This window comes from Bos indicus x Bos taurus, chromosome 21 (genome assembly GCF_003369695.1).
Source record: "Bos indicus x Bos taurus breed Angus x Brahman F1 hybrid chromosome 21, Bos_hybrid_MaternalHap_v2.0, whole genome shotgun sequence".
NCBI lineage: Eukaryota > Metazoa > Chordata > Mammalia > Artiodactyla > Bovidae > Bos > Bos indicus x Bos taurus.
This window is the reverse complement of record NC_040096.1, coordinates 20,140,126-20,164,567: the sequence shown is the minus strand read 5'-3', so window position 1 is coordinate 20,164,567 and position 24,442 is coordinate 20,140,126. Positions and strand designations below refer to the sequence as shown.

General features: G+C 47.3%; 2 protein-coding genes across 2 annotated transcripts; both read left to right on the top strand.

The window, feature by feature from the left end:
* Positions 1-502: 502 nt before the first annotated feature.
* On the top strand, positions 503-11,665 carry LOC113879865 (myeloid-associated differentiation marker-like). Its single transcript, XM_027521690.1, has 3 exons — positions 503-2,969; positions 3,294-3,426; positions 8,330-11,665. The coding sequence occupies exon 1, from the start codon at positions 955-957 to the stop codon at positions 1,882-1,884; it is 930 nt and encodes a 309-aa protein (XP_027377491.1). The 5' UTR covers positions 503-954; the 3' UTR covers positions 1,885-2,969; positions 3,294-3,426; positions 8,330-11,665.
* An 862-nt stretch (positions 11,666-12,527) lies between these two features.
* LOC113880017 (myeloid-associated differentiation marker-like) lies at positions 12,528-15,435 on the top strand. The gene has a single exon (XM_027521987.1). It carries the CDS (start codon positions 13,409-13,411, stop codon positions 14,372-14,374), a length of 966 nt encoding a protein of 321 aa, XP_027377788.1. The 5' UTR covers positions 12,528-13,408; the 3' UTR covers positions 14,375-15,435.
* Positions 15,436-24,442: the final 9,007 nt, after the last annotated feature.

Genomic DNA, 24,442 nt, shown 5'->3' with positions numbered 1-24,442 from the left:
GCTGGGTTGTAGAGGAAAGTGTTCAAATCCATGGCTTTGGCATTTTTATATGAGGTTACTACTCCTAAACTTTGACCTTAGAGAAGGCCCTTGATTCACCAAGCCTTAGTTTTTTCATCTCTAGAATGGGATTAGCAGTGGTGGCTCAGCTGGTAAAGAATCTGCTTGCAATGTGGGAGACCTGGGTTTGATCCCTGGCTTGGGAAGATCCCCTGGAGAAAGGAATGGTTACCCAATCTAGTATTCTGGCCTGAAGTATTCTCTGGGTCGCAGAGTTGGACACGACTGAGCGACTTTCACTTTAGTTTTTTCATCTCTAAAATGGGGTTAGCATACATGCACAGTCCATTTTATGAAATCCATGGAGTTAGATATGCTCCAGAATTCAGGATTTTTCAACTCCAGTTACATGTAGTGTGTCTACTCTATAGGACATCCCACCCCACCCCACTGGGGTCTGAAAGCACTTGTAATCAAACACATTAGTGTTTCTGAAATTGAACTTTTAAACACTCATACTAAGGGAAATAGAGATCATAATTTGTCTCATGTCTGTTCACATCTAATTTTGTTACCAAATAATTAAAAAAATTTTTTTCTTCAATTTTGACGCACTTGAAGGGTTGGAACTGTAGAAAGGACCATCCTACCCTGTGTCTCTGTAGATAATGACACACAGCTCAGAGGGATCCAAAATGTTCCTGGTTTGAGGCCAGACCCACCCTGCTCTGAGCTTTGGGATAAGACAAGTCTTGTGACAGGCCAAGGGTTATGGGTGGGGAGAATTGTCTTAGACCAGCTGTGCCTTTACCCAAGTGTCTGAGTCATTGGTTCCAACTCCGTAGATCCTGAGTAGCAGCTGTCGCAGGACCCGAGGCTCTTTTCAGATGTCTGATTAATCCACCTCCAAAGCTGGATCTTTCTCTGGTGGGTCCTCAGTGAAGACCCAGTCTGATGACAAAGACCAGCCTGACCATCAGGCTCACCATGAACTCGTCCTCTGGCCTGGCCTCTGCAACCATCATGGGCTACTTCCTCCGCCTGCTGCAGCTGCTCTCCACGTGCCTGGCCTTCTCGCTGGTGGCTACCACTGGCACTTGGAGGGAGACCATAGGTAACTGGTCCACGTTCATCTGGTGCTTCTGCTTCGTCGTGACCCTCCTTACTTTCATAGTCGAGTTATGTGGGCTCCAGTTCCTCTGGCCCTTTTCCTGGGATGACTTTCTCATCAACTATGCCTCCTACTCCACCCTCCTCTGCCTCTCGGCCTCCATTATTTACCCCACCACGTACCTCCAGATCGTCCCTCGTGGCAGCTCCTGGAACCACGCCATTGCTGCTACTGCTTTCTCCTGCCTCGCTTCTGTGACTTATGCCACTGAAGTAGCCTGGATCTATGCCTGGCCCAGCCAGATCACTTGCTATGTGCTCCCCATGCCAGGACTGCTCAAGGGGCTAGAGAACTTCGTGGCCTGTGTCATCTTTGGCTTCATCAGCAATACCTCCCTGTACCTGCACCAGCCGGCCCCGGTGTGGTGTGTGGCCGCATATTCCATCTGCCTCTTCCTGGGGGCCGTGGCCCTCCTGCTGTATCTGAGAGGCTATAGCAACAAGTTGCCCATTTGCTTCCCCATTTTCCTGTTGGGGTTGGCCCTGTTCTCCATCTTCCTCTATGCCAGCGCTCTGATCCTATGGCTGCTCTACCAGTTCGACAAGAATTTTGGTGGCCAGCCTCAGCAGTCCAATGATGTGAGCTGCCGCCATCACCACTTGGTGTGCATCTGGGACCAAAGACTGGTTGTAGCCATCTTGACAGTGATCAACCTGCTGATTTACGTGGCTGACCTGGTGTACTGGGCCCGCTGGGTCTTTATTAGGGACTGAGGACCAGCCCAGGGACTCCTGATCCCCTCTGCTCACAGGAGGTATCTTCACTGAGCTCTGGTGTCCTCTAATGTCTTCTTCCTGGCTCCCTCTCTCCCTCCTCACATCCTGCCCCACTCATCTCTCTCTCCTTTCTGTTTCCTTCCCTCCTTCTGCTCTGTTTTGTTTCCTTCCTGTTTTGTGTGGTTGCCCACACCCTCTTTTACTGTTTTCTCTTTTTGCTTTCACCTTTTCTACATTTTCTGCTTTCTGCCCCTTGTCTGATCATCCTTGGTTTTCTTGTCTCCTGTGTCCTGACCACCTCTCCCCATTTTCCTTCTTCTGATCCATCAGGACCCGAGACCCCTTCCTTCTCTGCCCACCGCCCCCTCCCATCTCCTCCACATCATACAGCCCTCTGTGCATCTGTTCACACCCTGGGCCTCTGGAGGTCCTCATTGCCAAGGTGTGTCTGTCCCCCTGGCAGTGCCTTAGTTAGTGTGTGTGTGTGTGTGTGTATATGTGTTGGGGTGGAAGCAGGTAGATAGGCACTGGGCTCACTTTCTCCCAGTAGAGGAGGGTGCACAGTGTGCCTCCCATTTAAGTTAAAAAGAAATACCTGGAGATTAATAATGTCCAGCGGGCAGGATATTCAAAGCAGAGATCTTTGGTCCGTAGGCCCTACCTGGTGCTCAGCCTCACCTGAGATTGGCTCCAGAATTTTTGCAGGCTCACTAAACATCGACTGACTAAAGCACATTTTAGAGGAAGCCAGAAGTGAATGCCTTCCAGCCCAACTACTCTCTGTGGAATCAAAAAAGGAGCTCGTGATGGACCCCAGGGCCTTGAAGACACGTGTCTGCAATGTTGGTGAGGGGCAGCAATGTGGCCCTCCTGCCTCAGTGATCAAAACAGCTTGTCCTGCCTCTGCAGTGAGAAGAGCATGGACCCACCAGCCTTAGAAGTGATGCAAATGTGGACAAAGAATGTTGCCTGCATTTTCAGAAAATGGTGAATTATCTTGTCCATCATGTTCTCAGGCCTTCAGCCTCTGTTTCAGCACTAATATCCTATCCTGAGGGGAATTCAGGATGGAGAAAAACAAGGTACTGATCCTAGAAAGTTAAGATGCATATCAGAGGAATAATTTTTGTGAGCCCAAGCACTATATCTTTCCATACATAGAAAAGCATTAAAATCATTGACTTGAGATATCTGTTTTTCGTGATGAGCAATAACCTACTGATGTTAACTACATGTGTTCCCCCAGCCCCAGTAAAATCTTCTGTATATCCTGACTCATCCCTGACCTCTTTGGAACAGTTCCTCAGAGCTATCTGAGAGTGTCTCCTTGGCTAGAGTCCTCAGTAACATCTCCAAATTAAACATAAATTTGTGACTTTTAGGTTTTGCTTTTTTTTTTTTTTCAGTCAACAGTTTTGGTGACTACAGAACGCACCCAGGGAAGGTTTCTCTTCTCCTGAACTCTTCGAAGCACAAGCCTTGTACCCCCAGAGGCCTCTTGTGCCTATCTGCCTCCTTAGGAAATCCAGATGAATTGGGGTGAGTCTCTCTTGGGTTTTAGATTTCCTGTTATTGTCTGATAATCCTAAATTTTATTCTGTGATGTTAAGCTCCTCTCTGGAGGAGTAGGTTCTCCTTGAGACTTAGTTTTGAGAAGCAGTAACTGGTTTGAAGTGAAGTGAAGTGAAGTCGCTCAATTGTGTCCAACTCTTTGCAATCCCATGGACTGTAGTCCACCAGACTTCTCTGTCCATGGGATTTTTCCAGGCAAGAGTACTGGAGTGGGTTGCCATTTCCTTCTCCAAGGGAATCTTCCTGACCCAGGGATCGAACCCAGGTCTCCTGCATTGTAGGCAAACACTATACGCTATCTTCAGTTAAAAGATGTGGGAAGATTTTGCTCAGTTGAAACACACTCAATGGTAATGAAATAAAATCCATACTTATGCCAAGTTGAGAAAAATTGAAGCATAAAACTTTTCTCTGCCCATTTGGGTCTCCTCCTTCACTTTTTTGTGTATTGTGCATCTGCATGAACTAGGCCTCCTTGGGAGACAACATTTTTTCTTGATCTCATCAAGAATCATGGCTTCTTAGGAGATAATCTTCCTTCTTAATTCTGTGAGGGACCAAGATGACCCAGGCTTCTCAGGTAGATTCTTCCCAGCAGTAAAGAATCCACCTACCAATGTAGGAGATGCAAGAAATGCAGGTTCAGTCCCTGGGTTGGGAAGATCTCCTGGAGGAGGAAACGCAACCCACTCCAGTATTCTTGCCTGGAAAATCCCATGGTTAGAGGAGGCTGGCAGACTATAGTCGCCAGATCGCAAGTCAGACACGACTGAGCGTGAACAAGATGACTCATACCCATTGTTCTCTTTGTTTGTGTAGATTTGGATTGAGTAAACTGACAATAATATATCATTTAATGTATAACTGTTTGTCTCAAAAGCTTATACAACTGTGCTCTGACCTATAACAGGTGGAACAGTCCTCAGAGAGATTTTTGAAAGACTGTCTCTTGGGTTATAATCCTCCAGGTTAGCTCAAATAAAAATTTCCACTTGTTTCTTAGATAGACTATGATTTTTTTTTCATGAACATTGGATTATTCTCAGTTGAAGGACACTGGGAATAGTTTATTATGTTCATACAGAGTTTATACTTACAAGTATCTGCTTAATTGATAATTAAAGGAAATCTCACCTTAAATTGGCCAGATTGTGGTTCTTTTGACATTGCAAAATTAATATATTTTTGCATGTGCAGCTAGAGGAAACAGCTTGATAAACCATCCTTTTAAAATTCTTACCTTAAAGGAACAAAAGCCCTGTAGTGAAAACTTAGATTTCTCTTCCTGTGTCTTTGTGATTAAATGTACTTGATCTTAGGCATTTCCCCACCCCTCCCTGTGTTTTTGGAGAAGGAAATGGCAACCCACTCCAGTACTATTGCCTGGAAAATCCCATGGATAGAGGAGCCTGGTAGGCTACAGTGCATGGAGTCGCAAAGAGTTGGACATGACTGAGCGACTTCACTTTCCTTTCCCTGTGTTTTAAGAGCTTGGTCTCTGTTATCCAGAGGAATTCATATGGCAGCCAGTGAAATACACTGGGATTCCAAGGAGACTTTTTGTCTGGCTCTTAGGGAAATTAGTCATAAGGGATCCCAACCCATAAGGGTCCTTTGTCATCTTAACCTTCTTTTTACTTTCTTTTTTTTTTTTTTTAATTTTTTTCTATTTAGAGCTTTATTTTTATTTATTTATTTTTTTTAATTTTTTTTAAATTTAATTTTATTTTTAAACTTTACATAATTGTATTAGTTTTGCCAAACATCAAAATGAATCCATCACAGGTATACATGTGCTTTTTACTTTCTTATACTATTTTTGGAAGCAAACTTTCCACATTTTGTGAAGGCTACGTCCTTTGCACCTTCTTATGGTGGCACCTCCTTTTATTCTTGGTTTGGGTGGGTCTTCATTGCAGCTCTTCGTTGCTTCATGGAGCTGCCCTCTAGTTGCAGTGTGCGGGCTTCTCATAGCAGCAGGCTCTCTTGTTGCCTAGCACGGGCTCTGGGGTGTGTGGGCGCAGCAGTTGTGGCGCACTGGCTTAGTTGCTCCGTGGCATGTGGGATCTTTCCAGACCAGGGATCGAACCCATGTTTCCTGCATTGGCAGGCAAATTCTTTACCACCTAGTCACCAGTGAAGCCCTGAAATAGAACGGTTTTTAATCTTTGGTTTTCAGAAAACCTTTCTTCCTATGCTATGATCTACAGCAAATTGATAAAGTATACATTTGTAAATAAAGATGTAACATTTATCTTTTTCTCTTTACCTGATCCCTCTAGAACTTGGCTTATCCAGCTTGCTCTCCTGTGGACTTGATGATTTACTGTGACCAGATTACAACTAGTTACACTATTCACTGTTTTCATTTGTTGTCTCAAATTATGTTTGCCGCATGCCTCTCTCTGCTGTACTGTGACTTTACTAATGTCACTGCTCTATTACTTATATTCTGTCTACTTCTAAGATTAATTACTATCTCTTATTTTACCCAATGTGTAACCAAGCCTCCGATAAAATTAATGATGGCTAAACATGTTACTCTATCATGTATAAAACTCTACATAGAGTAACTGTAATACTGAAACTCTAGATTTTAGGAGAAGCAACAAGAGAAAATATTTCCTGGATCACAAAAGACTAGTGAGACAGGTGATCCATAGAATTTTGGTTTATCAACAGGACCTAATATGAAAAATAAGCTTATTAAGTGGCCTATCAAAAGAATTCTAGTGTCCTCAGACAAACTGGCTATGAAATGCCTCCCAAACCTTGGTCAAAGTTTGACCAGGAGAAATTGCCAAGGACAAAGAACATGGTTTGCCATTTCAGTAAACAATGGATGTTGCCCTCTATCTATCCATCAGCCACTGCAGCCACCCTCAAAAGTGCAACCAGGGAGGAATTCAGAATGGATAAAAACAGGATACTAGTTCAAGATGGTGAACATGCACATCTAATAACTTCAGTGAGCTCACACTCACTTCCCATAGATAGGAAAGCACTAAAATGATTAACTTGAGGTGCCTGGGTTTTATGGCTAGCAATAATCTTTTGATGGTCAACTTCATGCTATTTTTTTTTTTTTTTTCAGCAAAAACACATGCATATTCTGGCTCTTCCCTTAGCTCTTTGGAACAGTTCCACAGAACTGTCTTAGAGGCTGTCTCCAAGGCTATGGTCCTCTATAAGGTTCCTGAGTAAAACATAATTTGTAAAGTTTAGTATGTGCTTTTTTTTTCAAATTGACATTAACCTGGATTTTTTTCTTCTTTTTCCTGGTTATGAGGGCAAACAGGAAGTTGCTTTTCAATTTTTTAGGGGGTGGAGGGGTAGATTGAGGGCAAGCAGAGGGGTAGGTTTGAAACCTGCTGCTACAGTGAAAGGAATCGCATCGTTTGCATGTGTAGAGCATGCGCATGTTTCTATGTCAGATGTTTCCTAATGATCAGAGAAAGACAAAGAAAAAAACCAACCAGACAAACAGGCAAACCATAAAATCCACAGACCCTGATTACCCAAATTTGCTTAGAATGCAGAATCAACTGAGCAGGTGTCAATCTTTACCCAAACCAAGGTTTTTACAAGCCCCTGCTATTGCCTCCCCAGCCCAGAGTCTTAGGGCTCATCCCTGGGAAACTAGGGGTTGGGCCCCACCCCAATGCCCAACATCTCATCCTGTAGCTCTTAAAGGCCCCTTGCCAGCACCTCAACACCTGTCTTCAAAGTTGTGTGCCTGCGTGCTTGCTCAGAGTGTGTGTTTGTGTGTGTGTCCATCTATGCACTCCCATGCATTGAGATCAATGGCCCTTTACAGTAACCGGTGGCCAGAAACGCACCACAGTCCTTCTTCCTCTCCTAGTGTCAGAACAAAGCCTCAGAGCCCTGCATTCTAGGGTCACCAGGGCCAGAGGGGCCAGGCAAGCAGAGCTGTGGGAAGGGCAGCAGAAGGACCCCCACTGTGCCCCTCACTCCTATACTGGGATGAACCATGTGATCTTCACCCAGTGGCAGGTGCGGTGGATGGGGCGGGCACCCAGGAGGTGATCCCCATGGCAGGTATTCTTAAAAAGTAATGAAATAAAATTCATATGTTAAGGCAAGACAAAAATTTCATATGGCCAAATACATTTAACACCATATTAAAAAGTTAAACAGACTTGTTTATTGCAGGACTTCCTAGGACTTTTTATAGAGCAGTATGCATTATAAAATTACCGATAGCAGGAAGTATTTCTCAAACTTACTTGCACAATCAGGGAACTCTTTCCATGCAGCATCTTGGACTAGTGTTCCATGGACTATCCTTTGGGAACAATTAGTTTCAAGCCTTCGCTGGGAGTGATCCAGCAGTGCTGGCTGGAAAGGCTCTAATGCTCTAACATCACCTCCCACAGTGGCCCATCTCATTTGGGGGCATCTTTAATTCCTTAGGGGGTGCAAAGCCCACTTGCCCTGCTCTCTGGAGTTTGAACAGAATAGACCCAACCCTTTTCTTTTTCAGAGTCCTCTGGAAGTTCTGCTATGTCTCTGGATCTTCTGTCTTCACATCCCCTAGACTAAATGTCTCTGCATTAAGCCAGATGCTCCTTCAGGACAGGAACTAGCTTTGCTGTGGGGTCTGCAGTGCCCAGCACACAGCAAACATGCGGTAAATCACTGTTTAGAGCAGAAGTGCATAGAGTCTTCCCAGATTGCTCATACAACCACAATTGTGCCCCCATCTCCAGACTTTCCCTGCTCCTGGCTGTCTGCGATGAAGTGCTGTGGAGCCACACATGGTGCCTCACATGTTTCCAGGGACATTCGGTCTCCAGTGCTCGTTGTTCTATGGTCCCTTAACTCTTCAGATCCCGCAACTCTCTTATAGGTAATCTCGAGATGGCGACTTGTTCCCTGCTCAAGATCTTGCACAAGCTGTTCCCTCTACCTTCAACGTGGCCACCTCTTTGTCAGTCTTCAGTTCTCAGCTGAAATGCCACCTGCGTAGGAGGATCTTCCAAAAGTCATCTGCTTCGTCCCGGGACCGTTGTTCTCTTCATCGTGCTGGTCACTTCTTGAGGTTACCTTGTTAGAGGATTTAACTAGTTTATGGATTTGTCATCTGACACACCCACTGGAGCAGAGCTCCATGCAAATAAGCATCTAGTGTCTGTGGTCACCTCTGGGTCTCTGGGCCAAGTCCATCCAGGGCATAGTTTGGACAAATGAACAACTGGAATCAGTGATCATTGGAAAAGGAGGTGTTCTTATCACATGTAGACAAAGTGATAATTATTACGATAAAGTGGATGGGGAGGAAACTTTGGGTGGTGATGGAACAGTTTATGGCCTTGAGACTGTTGATGGTTTCATGAAATGTATATTTATCTGAAAACTCATTGAGTTGTATACAGAACAGTTTCATATCAATAATATCTAAATAAAGAAGTTTTTTAAAAGCTAACATAAAAAAGTAGTTAAGAACCCCACATGGTAACATAAAAATCAAATATAATGTTTGGAAAGACAAAATAATATATATTACAATTATGATAAGGTAAAAATAAGCTTTATATGGATATACATTACAAAGAAACACATTTGTGTTACTAAAAAAAAAATCGATCGTGGAGGTCTTGTCATCTTGGACCACATAGACTCTCCTCCCACATTTCATCATAAATGCTCCTGTCACTGTTCAGCCAGACATCCTAGGGCAAAGTGAGGCTGTGAGGTGCTGACCTTCTACTAGGGGCAGATTCAGGAGCTGCATCTGGCTGCCTGGGCAGCTCCGGGCAGTTGGGCCTGTGAAGGACCCTTGTCACCTTTGACTGTGCGGTCACTCACCAGGGAGGGCTAGTCTGCCTGAGAATTCTCCTATCTTGATCAGCTCCACCCCTCATGAAGTGCACGAGCCAGGCCTCCAGGTGCAGGCGCAGGAAGAGCCCGTGTGTCAGGAGGGTCCTCCAGGAGACGCGGAGGCAGGAACCCAGGCTGCCTCCCTGACGCTCTGGCCTCCATTCCATTTTCCTCCTACAGCCAGAGTGTCAGTTCCAAAGTGGGCCTCTGATGGATCAGCCCCTCCCTAGAGAATGTCAGTGAGGCCTCATCACTTACAGCTAAATACCTATGTCTCTGGCGTTCAGGTCCATCTACATTGGGCCCTGTCTGCTGCCCCTGCAACACCTCCCTTCCTCCCCACTTCACCTGTTTGGCCCAGGTAAGACCCAGGAACTTGTGATGACCTGTCCACACCAGGCTGCTTCACAGAAGGGCAAAGACCGAAAACTATCAATCTGGGAGCAATCAGACGTGGAGCTGGTGAGATTCTGGAAGCCTTCCTGGAGGGGGTGATTAAAAGTCAAGTCTTTAAGGAGGAAAAGAAGAGAGAAAGAACCTATAGAATTAATTGATTTGCTCAAGTTTCTCCTGAATCTTCAGTGGCAGAACTGATGTGGCCCCTGCTTGTCTGTAGGAGGGAGGAGAAAGGAGAGTTGAGCATAGATATCTGGAGGCTGGCCTATTTGTCCACTTGGGTCAGGAATGAGACTTTGGGGTGGCACAAGGTGAGGAGTTGGAGCTCAGACACTTCCCTAAAGCCAGGATCACGTGGTCTGCAGCCTCGGAGCAAGGGTTGACAAGGAAAACCAGGCCCTTCAGAAAGAGGAAAGGTCAAGGCTGATACCTACCTCCACGGGAGGTTTTTTTTTTGTCTCCACAAGAGAAATAGAAACTTCAGGTCTTCACTTGTGGATTTGGGCCCAAAAGTTCTCAATCCCTCAGGTCCAGTGGCTCTACAAACTGGGGAAATTAACACAATAGGTGCCAAACAGGTGATTGGCGTGGAGGGTCCTGAGCAGAAGCAAATGCAATTATTCTTTGGTGAAACTTTCGTGAAACTCCCAACATGGATGTCAGGATCCTGCCAGGAAAAGGGATCCTGTAGAAGGGGTGTCACAGTGTAATGACAAAGTACACAAGGGATCAACCCACTGTGAGTCCCAAGAACTCCAGTGAACACAGAACAATCTGCAAAAGAAAACAAATTCACTTAGTATGATAGACACATCAGGAAAAGACACAGTGAAAAAAGGACAGGAAGATCTGAGTGAGGACCACAACGGATTGAAGATTGTCCTCCGAAAATGTCATTTCTACTCAGAAAACACATTCATTTAGAAATAGGGTCTTTGGAGACATATTTAGTTAAGGCCTCTGGGATGGAAAACATCCTGGGTGGAGTGTGAAACCAAAGTCCAGTGACTGGTGTCTTCATAAGAGGAAGGACAGAGAGGTTTGCACACACAGAGTTGAGAGAGGATGAGTGCGTGAAGGTGGAGGCGCAGATGGAGTTAAGTGGCTTCAAGCTGAAGGCGGGAACTGGCTTGGATTGAGTGTGCCATGCGTCAGGCCCTCTGATTAGCCCTTTACATGTTTTTATTCATTATTTAACACAAAGTAGGTATTAAGCCCATTGCACAGGTGGGGAAACTTCAGGATCATTTAGCTATAAGTGTCTGCCAAAGCTCCAGAGCCTCTTTGTAACTCTGAGTATCCATTTTTCCTTCTTCCTACTCTGCCTTTCTCTGGCACCTCTTCCTTCCTTCCTTTTCTGGCCTTGACCTTCCCAGCTCACTGTCTTCCAGTCCACATGCCAGGCTGCTGGGCAGGCAGGGCTCAGCCACATCCAGGCTGTGCTCTGACAGGGGCACCATGAACAGGCTCATGGATTAGAGTGGAGGAGGTGCTACTGGGAGACTCAGGCAAACCTGCTGATTTCCAGGTGGGGGAACTGGGGCCCAGAGAGGGCACAGGCCTTACCCAGGGCCACACAGCTGGAACCCCCATGCCTCTCCTTCCCCAAGCCCTCTGTGCCATCAAATGGATCCAAAGCTGTCATTTAACCTTAGGTGGAATCAAGGGTGACTTTGGAGAGGTTGGTCGGGGGACAGTTGGGGAACAGACAGCATGACACCTCCAGACTCCCTCACCCCAGTGCCCTTTCCCAACCCTGGCAGTGCCCACTGGGAGGCCCGCAGGCTCCAGGGCTCCACTGGCAATTGGGGCTGAAGGAGCTTTGTGAGCCCAGAGAGGTTCTCTGGGTTTGCTCTGTGTTTCTCTTTCCAGCCTCAGCTTGTCCCAGGGTTTATTATCAGCAAAGGTGACAAGGCCCCTGATGGCAGGAAGCTGGCTGGGGCTCAGGCTGCTGGCCCTTCTGCCCTGGGGGCCTCTCAGCAAATAGTCCCTTGGAAGCAGGGCAGCTGTCCCTGTGGAGGGGGTGGGCTGGGAGGGGCCTCACTCCCCCACACTGGACCCTGGAGGAGCCCCTGTGTGTCAGGACTGCAGCCCTGGCTGGTGGGACTGTCTTGGGCAGGTGACCTGGGCAATTCCATGGTCTCCAGGGTTCCTGCCTTTCTGGCCATGTGTCCCTGTCACAGCCCTGAAACACCTTTAGGCCCCTGTTTTCCTCTCTCAGTTCCAGTCCAGGCCCCTCCTCCACGGGGAAGGTTGGCTCCATGCCTGCATCCCTTCTGGGTCAGAAGACACCTACTGGGCTGCCTCAGGGCCACTGGGACCCTGCAATCCCTCCCCCCAACCCCAGCTGCCCCCAATATCTCCACTCTGCCCCCCGCCCCCACCCGGTCCCGGGTGGGCCTCCCAGGGGTCTAGCAGGTAGCTCCTCTTTCAGCTCCTGCTCTTAAAAGGGGTTAGATTCTCACGTGGATGGAAGCTTTGGAGCTTATAAAGCTGGCATTTTAATATTTGTTTCTTGGTTCCTCCAGGACACTCACCTGGGCGTCATGCTGGATTGGGGTCTCCCTTTCCATGTGGGGAAGAGTCACATGTTAAGGCAAAATTCCCCAGGGTGGGAAGGATTCACAACAGTTCCTACTTCCCATGTCATCTCGTCCCCACGGCCTTGCTCTCACCCCATTGCTCCTCCCTGTTCAGCCCTGGAGCTGCCCTCCTCCGGGTGGGGCTGTGTCCCCTCAGATGGCAGCTCCTTCTAGTGATGCTGCAGGGAGGAGAGGCCAGGACACGTGTGTCTTCAGATGCTGTGGAAGGAGGCCGTGGCCCTGAAGGTGTGTCCTGGGTCCCAGAGCCCTGAGCTTTGGTCCTGGGCTCCCACCCGCGGGCCCTGCTGACATGTGCGCAGTGGAACAAAAGGCTCAAACTCACAGCTTTGGCATTTTCATCTGAAGTTCTCACTTCCTAGGCATGGGACCTTAGGGTAGAGATTTTTTTCCCTCAAGCATTAGCTTTCTTATCTGTAAAATGGAGTTAGCAGTACAATCCATAATGCCTTTTATGAAATTGTTGGGGTCAGATATACTCCAAAATTCAGAATTTTTCACCTTTAGGCAGGTGGCATGTTTCATCTACTCTATATGACCTCACACCCCACTGGGGTCTGAAAGCATCCTGCAACCAAACACAGTAGTGTTTCTTCAACCAAACTTGAACATTCACACTAAGTGAAATAAATAAAGGCCATAAATTGTCTCATGTCTGTTCAGATCAAATTTGTTTCAAATGACTTTTTAAAAAATTTTCTACATTTTCCAGAGCCTTGAAGGGTTGGTCTTGCAGATAAGGACCATGTGTCTCCGTAGATAATGGCACGCAGCACAAAGAGGTGAAAAACGTTCACGGTTTGGTGCCAGACCCAACCCAGCTGTGAGGTTTGGGATAAGACAGGTCTCCCGACAAGGCCAAGGGTGATGGGTGAGGAGAATCATTCTGGAGCAGCTGTACTGTTACCCAGGTGTCTGGGCCACTGGTTCTAACTCTACGGATCCTGAGCCTCATCCATCACAGGACCCTGAGCCTCATCCATCACAGGACCCTGAGCCTTTCCCTGGTATCTGACTTAATCCACCTCCGGAGCTGGATCTTTCTCTCGTGGGTCCTCAGCGAAGGCCAGGCCTTACCCGGGACAGTGACCAATTTGACCAAATGAACCACCATGTCCACCACTTCGTCATCCCCAGGCCTTTGCTCCTGGACTGTCATGGGCTGCTCCGTCCGCCTGCTGCAGCTGCTCTCCACCGGTGTGGCCTCCTCGCTGGTGGCCAGCGTGGGCACTCAGCGGGTGGGCGTAGATAACTGGTTCATGTTCTTCTGGTGCTTCTGCTACGTTGTGACCCTCCTCATCATCATTGTGGAATACAGTAACCTCCGGTCCCACTTTTCCTCCCACTGGTACAACTTCCCCATCAACTACGCCTGCTATGCCGCTCTCTTCTGCTTCTCAACCTCCATCATCTCTGCCACTACTTATGTCCCGTTCTTGCCTCAGGGCCCCACCCGGAACCACGCCATCACTGCCACAGCATTCTCTTGCATCGCTGCTGTGGCTTACGGGACCGAATTTGTCGGGACCTGGGTGGGTCACCGGCCCAGAAGGATCATCACCTATGTGCATACGCTGCATGGCCTGCTCAAGCTGCTGGAGAACTTTGTGGCTTGCATCATCTTCGCCTTCATCAGCAACACCTCCCTGTACCAGCACCAGCCAGCCCTGGTGTGGTGCGTGGCTGTGTACTCCACCTGTTTCATCCTGGGGACCCTGGCCATCCTGCTGGGCTTGCTCTACTGTGACAATTGGCTGCCCATCCGCTTCCCTGTTTCCCAGCTTGGGCTGACCCTGTTTTGCATCCTCCTCTACATCAGCGCTCTGGTCCTCTGGCCGCTCTATCAGTTCAATGAGGAGCTGGGCGGCCAGTCCCAGCGATCCAGTGATACGACCTGCAGAGATGAGTTCACTACTTACGTGTGCAACTGGGACCAGCGACTGGCTGTGGCCGTCCTGACAGCCATCAACTTGCTGCTTTATGTGGCCGACCTGGTGATCGCGAGCTGCCTGGTCAGTGACAGGCTCCACCCACGGGCTCCAGATTCCCTATACTTATGGAGATATTATGTCGTCTAATGTCTCCCTGGCTCCCTCTCTCCCTCATCACATCCTTCTCCACTCATTTCACTCTCCTTTCCGTTTCCTTCCCTCCTTCTGCTCTGTGTCCTTCCTGTTCTGTGTGGTTGCCCACACCGTTTTGCCTCTTTCTCATTTTTCCTACATTTTTTGCTTTCTGCCCCTTTTCTGGTCATCCTTGGTTTCTCATCTCTGGTGTCCTGACAACCTCTCCCCATTTTCCTTCTTCTGATCCATCAGGACCTGAGACTCCTTCCTTCTCTGCCCACCGCCCCCTCCCACCTCCTAAGGTGCTGACTCCACGGCACAAAGCCATCTGTGCAGCTGTTGACAGCCTGGGCCTCTAGGGGGGCCTTGTTGCCAAAGCACATCTGTCCCCTTGGCGGTGCCTTAGTTGGTGTGTGTGTGGAGGGTGGTTTGGGGTGGTGGTGGGTACCTAGTGATTGTGTCTGCTTTCTCCCAGTGGTGGGCAGTGTACAGTGCTCTTCCCTTCTAACTGAAAAAAAGCAAAATAAAACTCAGGGGGTCAATAATTTCCAGTGGGCAGAAGGCTTAGAGCAGGGACCCTGGATTTTGAGACCCCACCTGGATTGCTCAGCCCACCTGAGACTGGCTCCAGAACTTTTGCAAGCTCACTAAATACCTGCTGCCTAGAGGGTATCTTAGAGGAAGCCAGGGGTGGATGCCTTCCATCCCAGCTGCTCTCTGGGTATCAAACAAGTGTAATAGAAAGCAAGCTCTTGTGCTTTGTGCACTGTAAGGCCAAGCAATACCGGAATGTCTGAGTTTGGAGTAGAAAAAAAGGTTTACTGCAAGATCATGGGAGGAAAAAGGTGGCTCATGTCCAAAAGCCCTAACTCCCCTAAGAGTATCAGGATATTTAAAGGCCAGGTAAGGGAGGAGGGTCTCAGGATAGCGAGCAGCTACTATGCAATGCTCTGATTATGAGTCCTTACCTCCAGGAGGCCTGGGGGCTATGTGCTCAAGGTCTTGAAGTGGTTCTGTTTAGTTCAATTTAATTTCTCAGCCGTGTCTGACTTTGCAACCCCATGGACTGTAGCACGCCAGGCTTCCCTGTCCATCACCAACTCCAAGAGATTACTCAAACTCATGTCCATTGAGTCGGTGATGCCATCCAACCATCTCATCCTCTGTCGTCCCCTTCTCCTCCTGCCTTCAATCTTTCCCAGCATCAGGGTCCTTTCAAATGAGTCAGTTCTTCACATCAGGTGCCAAAGTATTGGCGTTTCAGCTTCAGCATCAGTCCCTCCAATGAATATTCAGGACTGATTTCCTTTAGAATGTACTGGTTAGATCTCCTTGCAGTCCAAGGGACTCTCAAGAGTCTTCTCCAACACCCCAGTTCAAAAGCATCAATTCTTCAGTGCTCAGCTTTCTTTATAGTCCAGCTTTTGAAGTGGTTAAGGGTGCTCGCTTCGGCAGCACATATACTAAAAAAAATTGAAGTGGTTAAGGTCTCACATTCACTCAGGGTTTTTCACATCTGTAAAACAACTCTGAAAATGTGCATCAGATAGTGTCTTCTAGGTACTTCAAAAGGAGCTAAAGCAGAGGGTTTGAGGGAGGGATCTCCAGTATTCTTGCTTGGAGAATCCCAGAGAAACCTGTGGGCTACAATCCATGGAGTCACAAGAGTTGGACACAACTGAGTGACTAACACTTTCTTTCTGGTCCAAGAAGCCCCCATAGGGTCCTGCTCGGTTACAAAAGAAACGATCAAAAAAATATGGTCTTGGAGAAACCTGCCTGCATGTTTGCGAAGGGCATCCCTGTGGCCCTCCGGCCTTAGTGTTCCCAGGCCTCTTCAGGAAGAAGTAATGGCCACTGCCAGCCTTGAAGGTGATGATAGGATGGGTATTTTTTGCTTTGCTTTTCTAGTCTGGGTGGCAAAAATTACTGGGTGACCCTATTCTTAAAGGGAAAGTTTCTTTTCAAATTTTTCTTGGGAGTGTGGGATGGGTAGATGGGGAAGGAGGGAGGTGGGCAGGGCATAACATTTTAGAGAAGGACATAGCCCAAGGACAGGGCATAAATTGATTATTACTGAAGTAGGGGATATTTGGGCCCCTGGAATGGACAGCTGGCCCCTGGAATGGACAGCTGGTGTTTGTCAAATGGGCTAAAACTGAAGCTCTGTTCTCAACCAGACATTCCAAAGACAAAGCTAGTGGCAGAAGCTGAGCTCTGTTAAAGCAGAGATAAGGTTTCCACTCCCGAGGTCAAGGAAGACTTCCCCATCTGCACATGTGTGGAAGGCTCCTTGTAGTTCAAAAAGGAAAATGGCAGCACCCCATAATAAGTGTGGACATGCACCCACAGGCTTCTGCATTGGGATTCATCTTAGCAAAAAGTTGCGTACACATCTTGGTCAAATGTAAACAAAGACCTTGAAGGATTATCCTATATAAGCAACATAAATCACCTCCTATTGCACTCCTCTCCAAGTGTCTATTTCTGGCCTCCTTCTGACTTAAATAAAAAAACTGTTTCTCTGTGTGTTTTCCCACATGTAATACTGTGTCTCTAATAATAAACTGTGTACCTGTTTTTACGGTTTTTGCCGTCTTGAAACGTTCTTGCTTTCAAATGGGGGAAAAAGCAGGGCCACTTTTCTTCTAGCCTCCAGCCCCTGGTGGCAAGGAGTCTTGGTTTTTATCCAGGCTACCCAGGTTCAATTCCTGGGCAGGAAGCTAAGATCTCTTGTCAGGACCATTCATAGCTGTCTCTCTGAGGTCAATGCCAGACTGCTTTAGTTAAAGAAAGTGGTAGGTGAGGCCAGCATCTTACTTGCAACAGGCAAAATTGGATGTGGGCACACCAAACAGGAGGAAAGAGCAAAAGGAAGGAAGGAAACAGAAGTCTGTTTAGAGTCGGATGGGCCTGGAATGAATCCCTTGGGTTCTTAACCTCACCTGGAGACCCTTATCCATGTAGTGGGCTGTTTAGGACACTCCTTGCAGGGTTGTGCCCTCTCTGCATGAACAGCAGCCAAGGGAGAGATGAGGGAGAGGCTGAATGGTGACAAAAGTCCCCACAGTGGTGTGCTCATCTCCTAGGCCAGTGGTTTATCCATGATGACACAGCATAATCACCTAATGCTCTGGCAGTGCTTCTCAAACATGGTTCCCGGGCCAGCAACAGAATATCAACATGGGGTAGAGGGCGTCGAATTAAAAAAAAAAAAAAAGAACATGAGAGTTGTGCTTTAAGTTTTATTTGGGGCAAAATGAGGACTGTAGCCTGGGAGATAGCATCTCAGGTAGCTCTGAGAGACTGCTCCAAAGAGGCAATTTATATATGATTTTCATGAAAGGGGAATATGTGCAGTCAAGCACATATTTTTCCAGAAGGTTCCAACTAGTCTCATGAAGGTTTTGCTAGTCATGAGGAACAGTGGTCACCATGAAGGATTTAGTGTTTTTGTAGATATGAGGAGGTACAAGAACTGGGCTCATAAAATCGGCTCCTGAAAATATCTGTCTAAAGACCTGTCCTGCCAGGACCCCAAGCACAGAGGGCCTCATTTCTGCTCTCCACCCTGAACTCCTTTTAGGGGGTGTTGAAGGTCAGCAGCTGCAGTAGCACATGATTTAATCCTTGTAGAGGTAGATGGCAAGCGCCAATTTGTAGCCGATAGGGGGAACTTGTTGGGAATGCAGATTCCTGGGTTCTACCTGAGACCTGCTGAATCAGGAATTCTGGGATGGGGCCCAAGAGCCCCCAGGTGATGCTGCTCTTGGTCCACTGTGAGAACATGGTGCTCAGGTCCTGGGTGCTGAAAAACCCCTCAGGTGACTCCAATGTCTCAACATTCAGAATCACCTCTAGAACGGAACTTCCATGGTGGTAGTGGTTAAGAATCTGCCTTGCAGTGCAGGGGACATGGGTTCAATCCCTGGTCAGGGAACTAAGATATCACATGCCATGGAGCAACTGTGTCCACTGCAGCTGGAGAGTCTATGTACTGCAATGAAAGATTCCACAAGTTAAAAAAATATCCAATGCAGCCAAATAAATAAAAGAAATAATTCTAGAAGTCAAAATACTAATAGGTTTCTGCCCTAACCCCATTGCCCAACCCCAGTGATTCTGGTTCAGTGAACCTGAAACGGGACCCAGGCAGGGATTAAAAAACAACTCAGAAACTGATTCCTATTCACAGTCACTGCTCTAGTTTGGACCCTTCTCCCCACATACTATGCACAACCTTTCTTCACAGGCTGGGCCCTGCAGCAGAGGATGACTGCTCTCCTAGGTGGGCCTGTGGTGCAGAGAATAATCACAGTTACAGACATTTGGTGGCTGCTTGATCTATGACAGGCCTGGTGCTTGGGGTTTGTATCAACATCTCATGAGAACCCTATGAATGGTTACATTCCCCTACTTTACAGAGGGTGAAACTGAGGCACAGAGAGGTTGAGTCACTCACCCTAGGTCACACAGCTACTAAATAGCAGAACCAGGATCCATCCTAGTTCCTCCAGACTCCAGAGTCCACTACCTTTTCTCCCCCTTTTTATAAATGAGAGGAGGTGTAACTGAGCAGGAACCCATGAGATCTTCCCAGGACAGGCCCCTCCCCGATATCCTCTGCTTTAGCTCTTCTCTGGAGTTTCTAGTTCCAGAAAAACATCTATTTCTGCTTTATTGACTATGCCAAAGCCTTTGACTGTGTGGATCACAATAAACTGTGGAAAATTTTGAAAGAAATGGGAATACAAGACCACCTGACCTGCCTCTTGAGAAACCTATATGCAGGTCAGGAAGCAACAGTTAGAACTGGACATGGAACAACAGACTGGTTCCAAACAGGAAAAGGAGTACGTCAAGGCTGTATATTGTCACCCTGCTTATTTAACTTACATGCAGAGTACATCATGAGAAACGCTGGGCTGGAAGAAGCACGGGTTGGAATCAAGATTGCAGGGAGAAATATCAATAACCTCAGATATGCAGATGACACCATCCTTATGGCAGTAAGTGAAGAGGAACTAAAAAGCCTCTTGATGAAAGTGAAAGAGGAGAGTGAAAAAGTTGGCTTAAAGCTCAATATTCAGAAAACTAAGATCATGGCATCTGGTCCCATCACTTCATGGGAAATAGATGGGGAAACAGTGGAAACAGTGGCAGACTTTATTTTTTGGGACTCCAAAATCACTGCAGATGGTGATTGCAGCCATGAAATTAAAAGACTCTTACTCCTTGGAAGGAAAGTTATGACCAACCTAGGTAGCATATTCAAAAGCAGAGATATTACTTTGCCAACAAAGGTCCGTTTAGTCAAGGCTATGGTTTTTCCAGTAGTCATGTATGGATGTGAGAGTTGGACTGTGAAGAAAGCTGAGTGCTAAAGAATTGATGCTTTTGAACTGTGGTGTTGGAGAAGACTCTTGAGAGTCCCTTGGACTGCAATGAGATCCAACCAGTCCATTCTAAAGGAGATCAGTCCTGGGTGTTCTTTGGAAGGAATGATGCTGAAGCGGAAACTCCAGTACTTTGGCCACCTCATGTGAAGAGTTGACTCATTGGAGAAGATTCTGATGCTGGGAGGGATTGGGGGCAGGAGGAGAAGGAAACGACAGAGGATGAGATGGCTGGATGACATCACTGACTCGATGGACGTGAGTTTGAGTGAACGGACACGACTGAGCGACTGAACTGAACTGAGCTAAACTGAAGTTTCTAGATAATAAATAGTAGGTGATGCACATTTCCTGAGATGGTCTGCAGATGTGAAAACCAACTCCCTCTCCAACAAATGGAAGAGGTTAACTGCCTGATGGCCAGAAGCACGTAGCCCCGGGCCTCCTGGAGCCTAAGGACTGATAGAGTTCAGCCCTGTGACACCACCTTGCAGTCACGCCATCAGCCAATCAGAGAAATGTGCAGGAGTTAATCACAGACCCTAGGACACTCCCTGCCCCCAACACGGCTTTTAAAACAGCTTTGCTGAAACTCTTCAGGGAGTATTTTAGGGCACAAGCCACGTGTCTCCTTGCATGGCTCTACAATAAACCTTTTTCTGGTCCAAACCTCAACATTTCAGTTTGTTTGGCCTCACTGTGCATGGGGCCCAAGAACTTGTAGGAACAGAGGGATGAGGTGCTGAAGGTCAGAAGGGGGCACCCATCACTTTTCTTGTACATTTGCCTGGAAGCTCCCCAGTGCTGGGGCACCAATTTCAAAATGGGGTGAATGGACCTCTGAGCCAGGTGCCACCCCCAGGAAATAATGCCCCCCTCCCATGAGCAAATGGAACTGGAACAGGGAGGCAAAGGGAGGGGTATTGATTAGTCACGTGGTCTGCTCTCTGGGCCCACAGGATTCAGGGTGTTCCTGTCCTGGCTCAAGTGTTCATCGCCCTCTCAGTGCTGGGTGGTGTCCACCAACACTTGACTCAGAGAGAATAAAGAAAAAGAGGAGGATCTGAGGGAGTAGAGAGAATATGGAACCATTTTACTACTAAAAAAGCATTTTCCAAGAGCAAGGGAATATTTGCTCTGGAAAGATGAGGATCTAGTCCTCGGGCAGGGCCAGGATGAACTCCACCAGGCAGGCAGCCCTACTGCTCTCGAATTCTCCTGGAGATGAGGTAGAGCTCCATGGCTGCCCTGGTATCTTCCACCAAGTTGTATCCCAGCACACTGTCCTGCAGACTCAGGACTGAGAGGGGCCTGGGGGCTGAATCCAGGTGCCATGTGACCTGGGACTTCCCTGCTCACACCCTGACTCCAGGGCTGAAGTAGGTCAGAGTGAGTCTCCAAGGGCTCTGATACAATAGTCTCAGCAAGTGCTGAAGCAGGCCTGGCTTCAAGCAGTTCTCACAGGGAGGCCAGGGCCTGGAGAACATGGACACAGATGTTTCTAGAGTGCTCCTTGCTCAGCATGTTGAGAACAGGGATCTTCAGTGAGTCCAGGAGCTGATACTCTGTCCTCGGTCCCTGGTGCCACAAGCCCAGCAGAGGGGCCCAAACTCAGGTCTATTTCCCGCCTTCTGCACATTCCTGCTCCCCAGACAAGCTGCCCCCACTCCTCAGACTGGAGCTCAGGTTTCTCCCTCCCCAGTCCCTGCTTCCTGCCTCCTCCACTAAGACACACCCTTCACCCTCCACTTGGACTTAGTGTCCTGCCTGCCCCTGTCCTCCATCCCTGCTCAGGATACCTGCCCTCCCCTCTGTGGACATACCCCCAGATGTGCTGATGGTCAGGTCATGGGTCACCCTCCCTTCAACCAAGAGTTTCTCAAGGACTGGCTGGGCCTTGCTCACCCAGGTCCTCAGCCTCTGGTCCAGAGCAGGTGCTGAGTTAGAAGGGCCCCTGTGTGGCCGCAGCTCCTAGTGTCCAGCCCGCTTCCCTGGGCCCTTCTACCCCAGTGAGCTCCCAGTTCTCAGCACACACCTGCCCCTGCCTGGGACCTCAGGGGGACCATCTTTGCCTGCGAGTTTGAGCTCAGGGTCCTTCTCTCATTTTTTGATCCCCCTCCCCCTGCTCATTGCATATGTGCCACTCTCCTATCTGAGGGGAAGTCCCAGAGGCTTTTCTCAGACTGAAAGTTAGTCCCCAGGTTACAGCTCAACAATGGCTTCCCACTGAATCGTAAGTGCTCAATGTGATGCCCAAGACTGACTGTCTGTCCCTGTCAGACTCTACTTGCTCTCTCTCCCATAAACATTGCTCTGTCCCCCCTGCCCCTGGCTTGTTCTGTGAGAAGTACCCTTCCCCTATCATTTCCTAAAGATGAAAACTCCAGACTGCAATCACTCTCTTAAAATCGTTTAATCCAAATAGTGAAAAATATAGCAACCCACCTTCCCCAAAGGTTTCAATAGTCACCTTCTGAGGGTCCTGTGATGGGGGTCCCAGAACTCCTGAGGCATAGAAGCAAAAGGGGACCGTGAAGATGAGTGCAGCCATCATTGTCAGGACTCAGACTCCTTGGTCTGCCTCCAGAGGACTCTCTGGTCTGTCTCGGGACCTCGGGCATTTGAGGGGCACCACAAGGGGGACACCTGAGTATGAGCTCAGGACTCTGCTCACCCACACCTGAGGGGAAGGTAGTGCAGGAATCACCCGACTTACCTCTAAGGTCAGCTTTCTACCCTGAGTCCCGTGGGTCCATTAATGTCCTGGAAGATAGGATTTAGGTGGTCTGTAACAGCCTTATAACAGAATGCAATGTTTCCAAGGTATGTGCATGCATATTTCTGGGATCATCATATTCTCAATGGGAATTGTGTACTGGAAAAGCTGAAATGTTTCCAAGGGGCTTTCTGTATCTCCAAAAGAAGTAGATATTGTGTACTAATATTGTGTACCAACAGAATAAGTGAGGGAACAAAGATTTAGGATTCTCTCTGTGTTGTCCATCTGGAGCAGTGACCTCCCTTGGCATCAAGAGATCAGATCAGATCAGATCAGTCGCTCAGTTGTGTCTGACTCTTTGCGACTCCATGAATCGCAGCACACGCCAGGCCTCCCTGTCCATCACCAACTCCCAGAGTTCACTCAGACTCATGTCCATCGAGTCAGTGATGCCATCCAGCCATCTCATTCTCTGTCATCCCCTTCTCCTCTTGCCCCCAATCCCTCCCAGCATCAGAGTCTTTTCCAATGAGTCAACTCTTTGCATGAGGTGGCCAAAGTACTGGAGTTTCAGCTTTAGCATCATTCCTTCCAAAGAAATCCTAGGGCTGATCTCCTTTAGAATGGACTGGTTGGATCTCTTTGTAGTCCAAGGGACTCTCAAGAGTCTTCTCCAACACCACAGCATCAAGAGAAGTAGGTTCAAAAAGATCTGGTAGCCTCTCTGGGCATTAAATTTCCCCAGCTTGCCTCTTTCCCAAACTACAGCATTGGAGCATCTGTGGATTGAACTACAACTTTGTATCTTTTAACAACGCCTCCCCCCACCTCCCTGCCCCACCACTGTTCTACTTTCTGCCTCTGTGAATATGTTTTTTTTTTTTTTTAGATTCCACACATAAGTGCAGTTGTGCTAGTTTTTCTGTATCTCCCTTTCAACTCAGTGTAATGTCCTCCAGGTTTATCTAAGTTGTTGCTAATGTCAGAATTTCTTTCTTTTTAAGGGCTGAATAATATTCCGTGTGTGTGTGTGTGTGTGTGTGTGTGTGTGTGTGTGTTTCTTATTCTATTCACCCATCGATGGACACTCAGGTTATTTTCATTTTGCCATGCTCCTTAATATCAGATAAGATGAAAGGGCAAAAACTAAAATTGCAGATTTGGAAAAATAGAATTTCTACAGATTGTTATAAAGTGTTCCATTATTTAAAACATAATTCAAAAGTGACATATACATATCTTGATACTGCTTGTTGTAAAATGTTATCAAACACTTTATAGAAGGAGAGGACTTCTTGAATTTCATTTTCCATCAAAAGATAATCCGTGCACCAATGTGTTGTAAACTACTGTTAAAATATAGAGCAATATAAACACCCCAGAAAGTTTCCGCATGCCCTTTTGAGTAAATCCACCTCTCTAACCCAAGAGGGGACCACTTTCGATTTGCATAATAGATTAGTTTAACCTATTTCAGAATGATACTGTGTATATTCTTTTGTTTCTAGAATCTTTCAATTATCACAAAGTTTTTGAGATGCATCCATGTTTTGTGTAGCTTATAGTTCATCCTTTGTATTGTAATACTCTAGGTTTGACTGTATTACTGTCTTTATTCCCCTGTTGATTGATATATTGCCTGTTTCTAATTTGGGATTATTATGCGAAAGCTGCTATGAATGAACATTCTCATATAAGACTTGTAAAGGAAGATTTCATTTCTGTTGAGAAAATACTTATGGTTGAAACTGCTGGGTCACAGGGTAGTTTATGTTTAATTGTATAAGAAACTGTCCGACCCTTGAGTGTAGCTTTTACACGCCCACAGTGATGTACGCATGTTCCAGTTGCTCCACGTGACCACTGCATTCTGCATTGCTTATTCACTGACCTCCATTTCATTTTCTTCCTAACAACCGGAGGGACAGTTCTGATGTGGGCACCTGATTGAGTGGCCCAACCGTA

Excerpts from the sequence above, each read along its gene's own strand:
- LOC113880017 (XM_027521987.1), top strand. The coding sequence starts at position 13,409 with ATGTCCACCACTTCGTCATCCCCAGGCCTTTGCTCCTGGACTGTCATG.
- LOC113879865 (XM_027521690.1), top strand. The coding sequence starts at position 955 with ATGACAAAGACCAGCCTGACCATCAGGCTCACCATGAACTCGTCCTCT.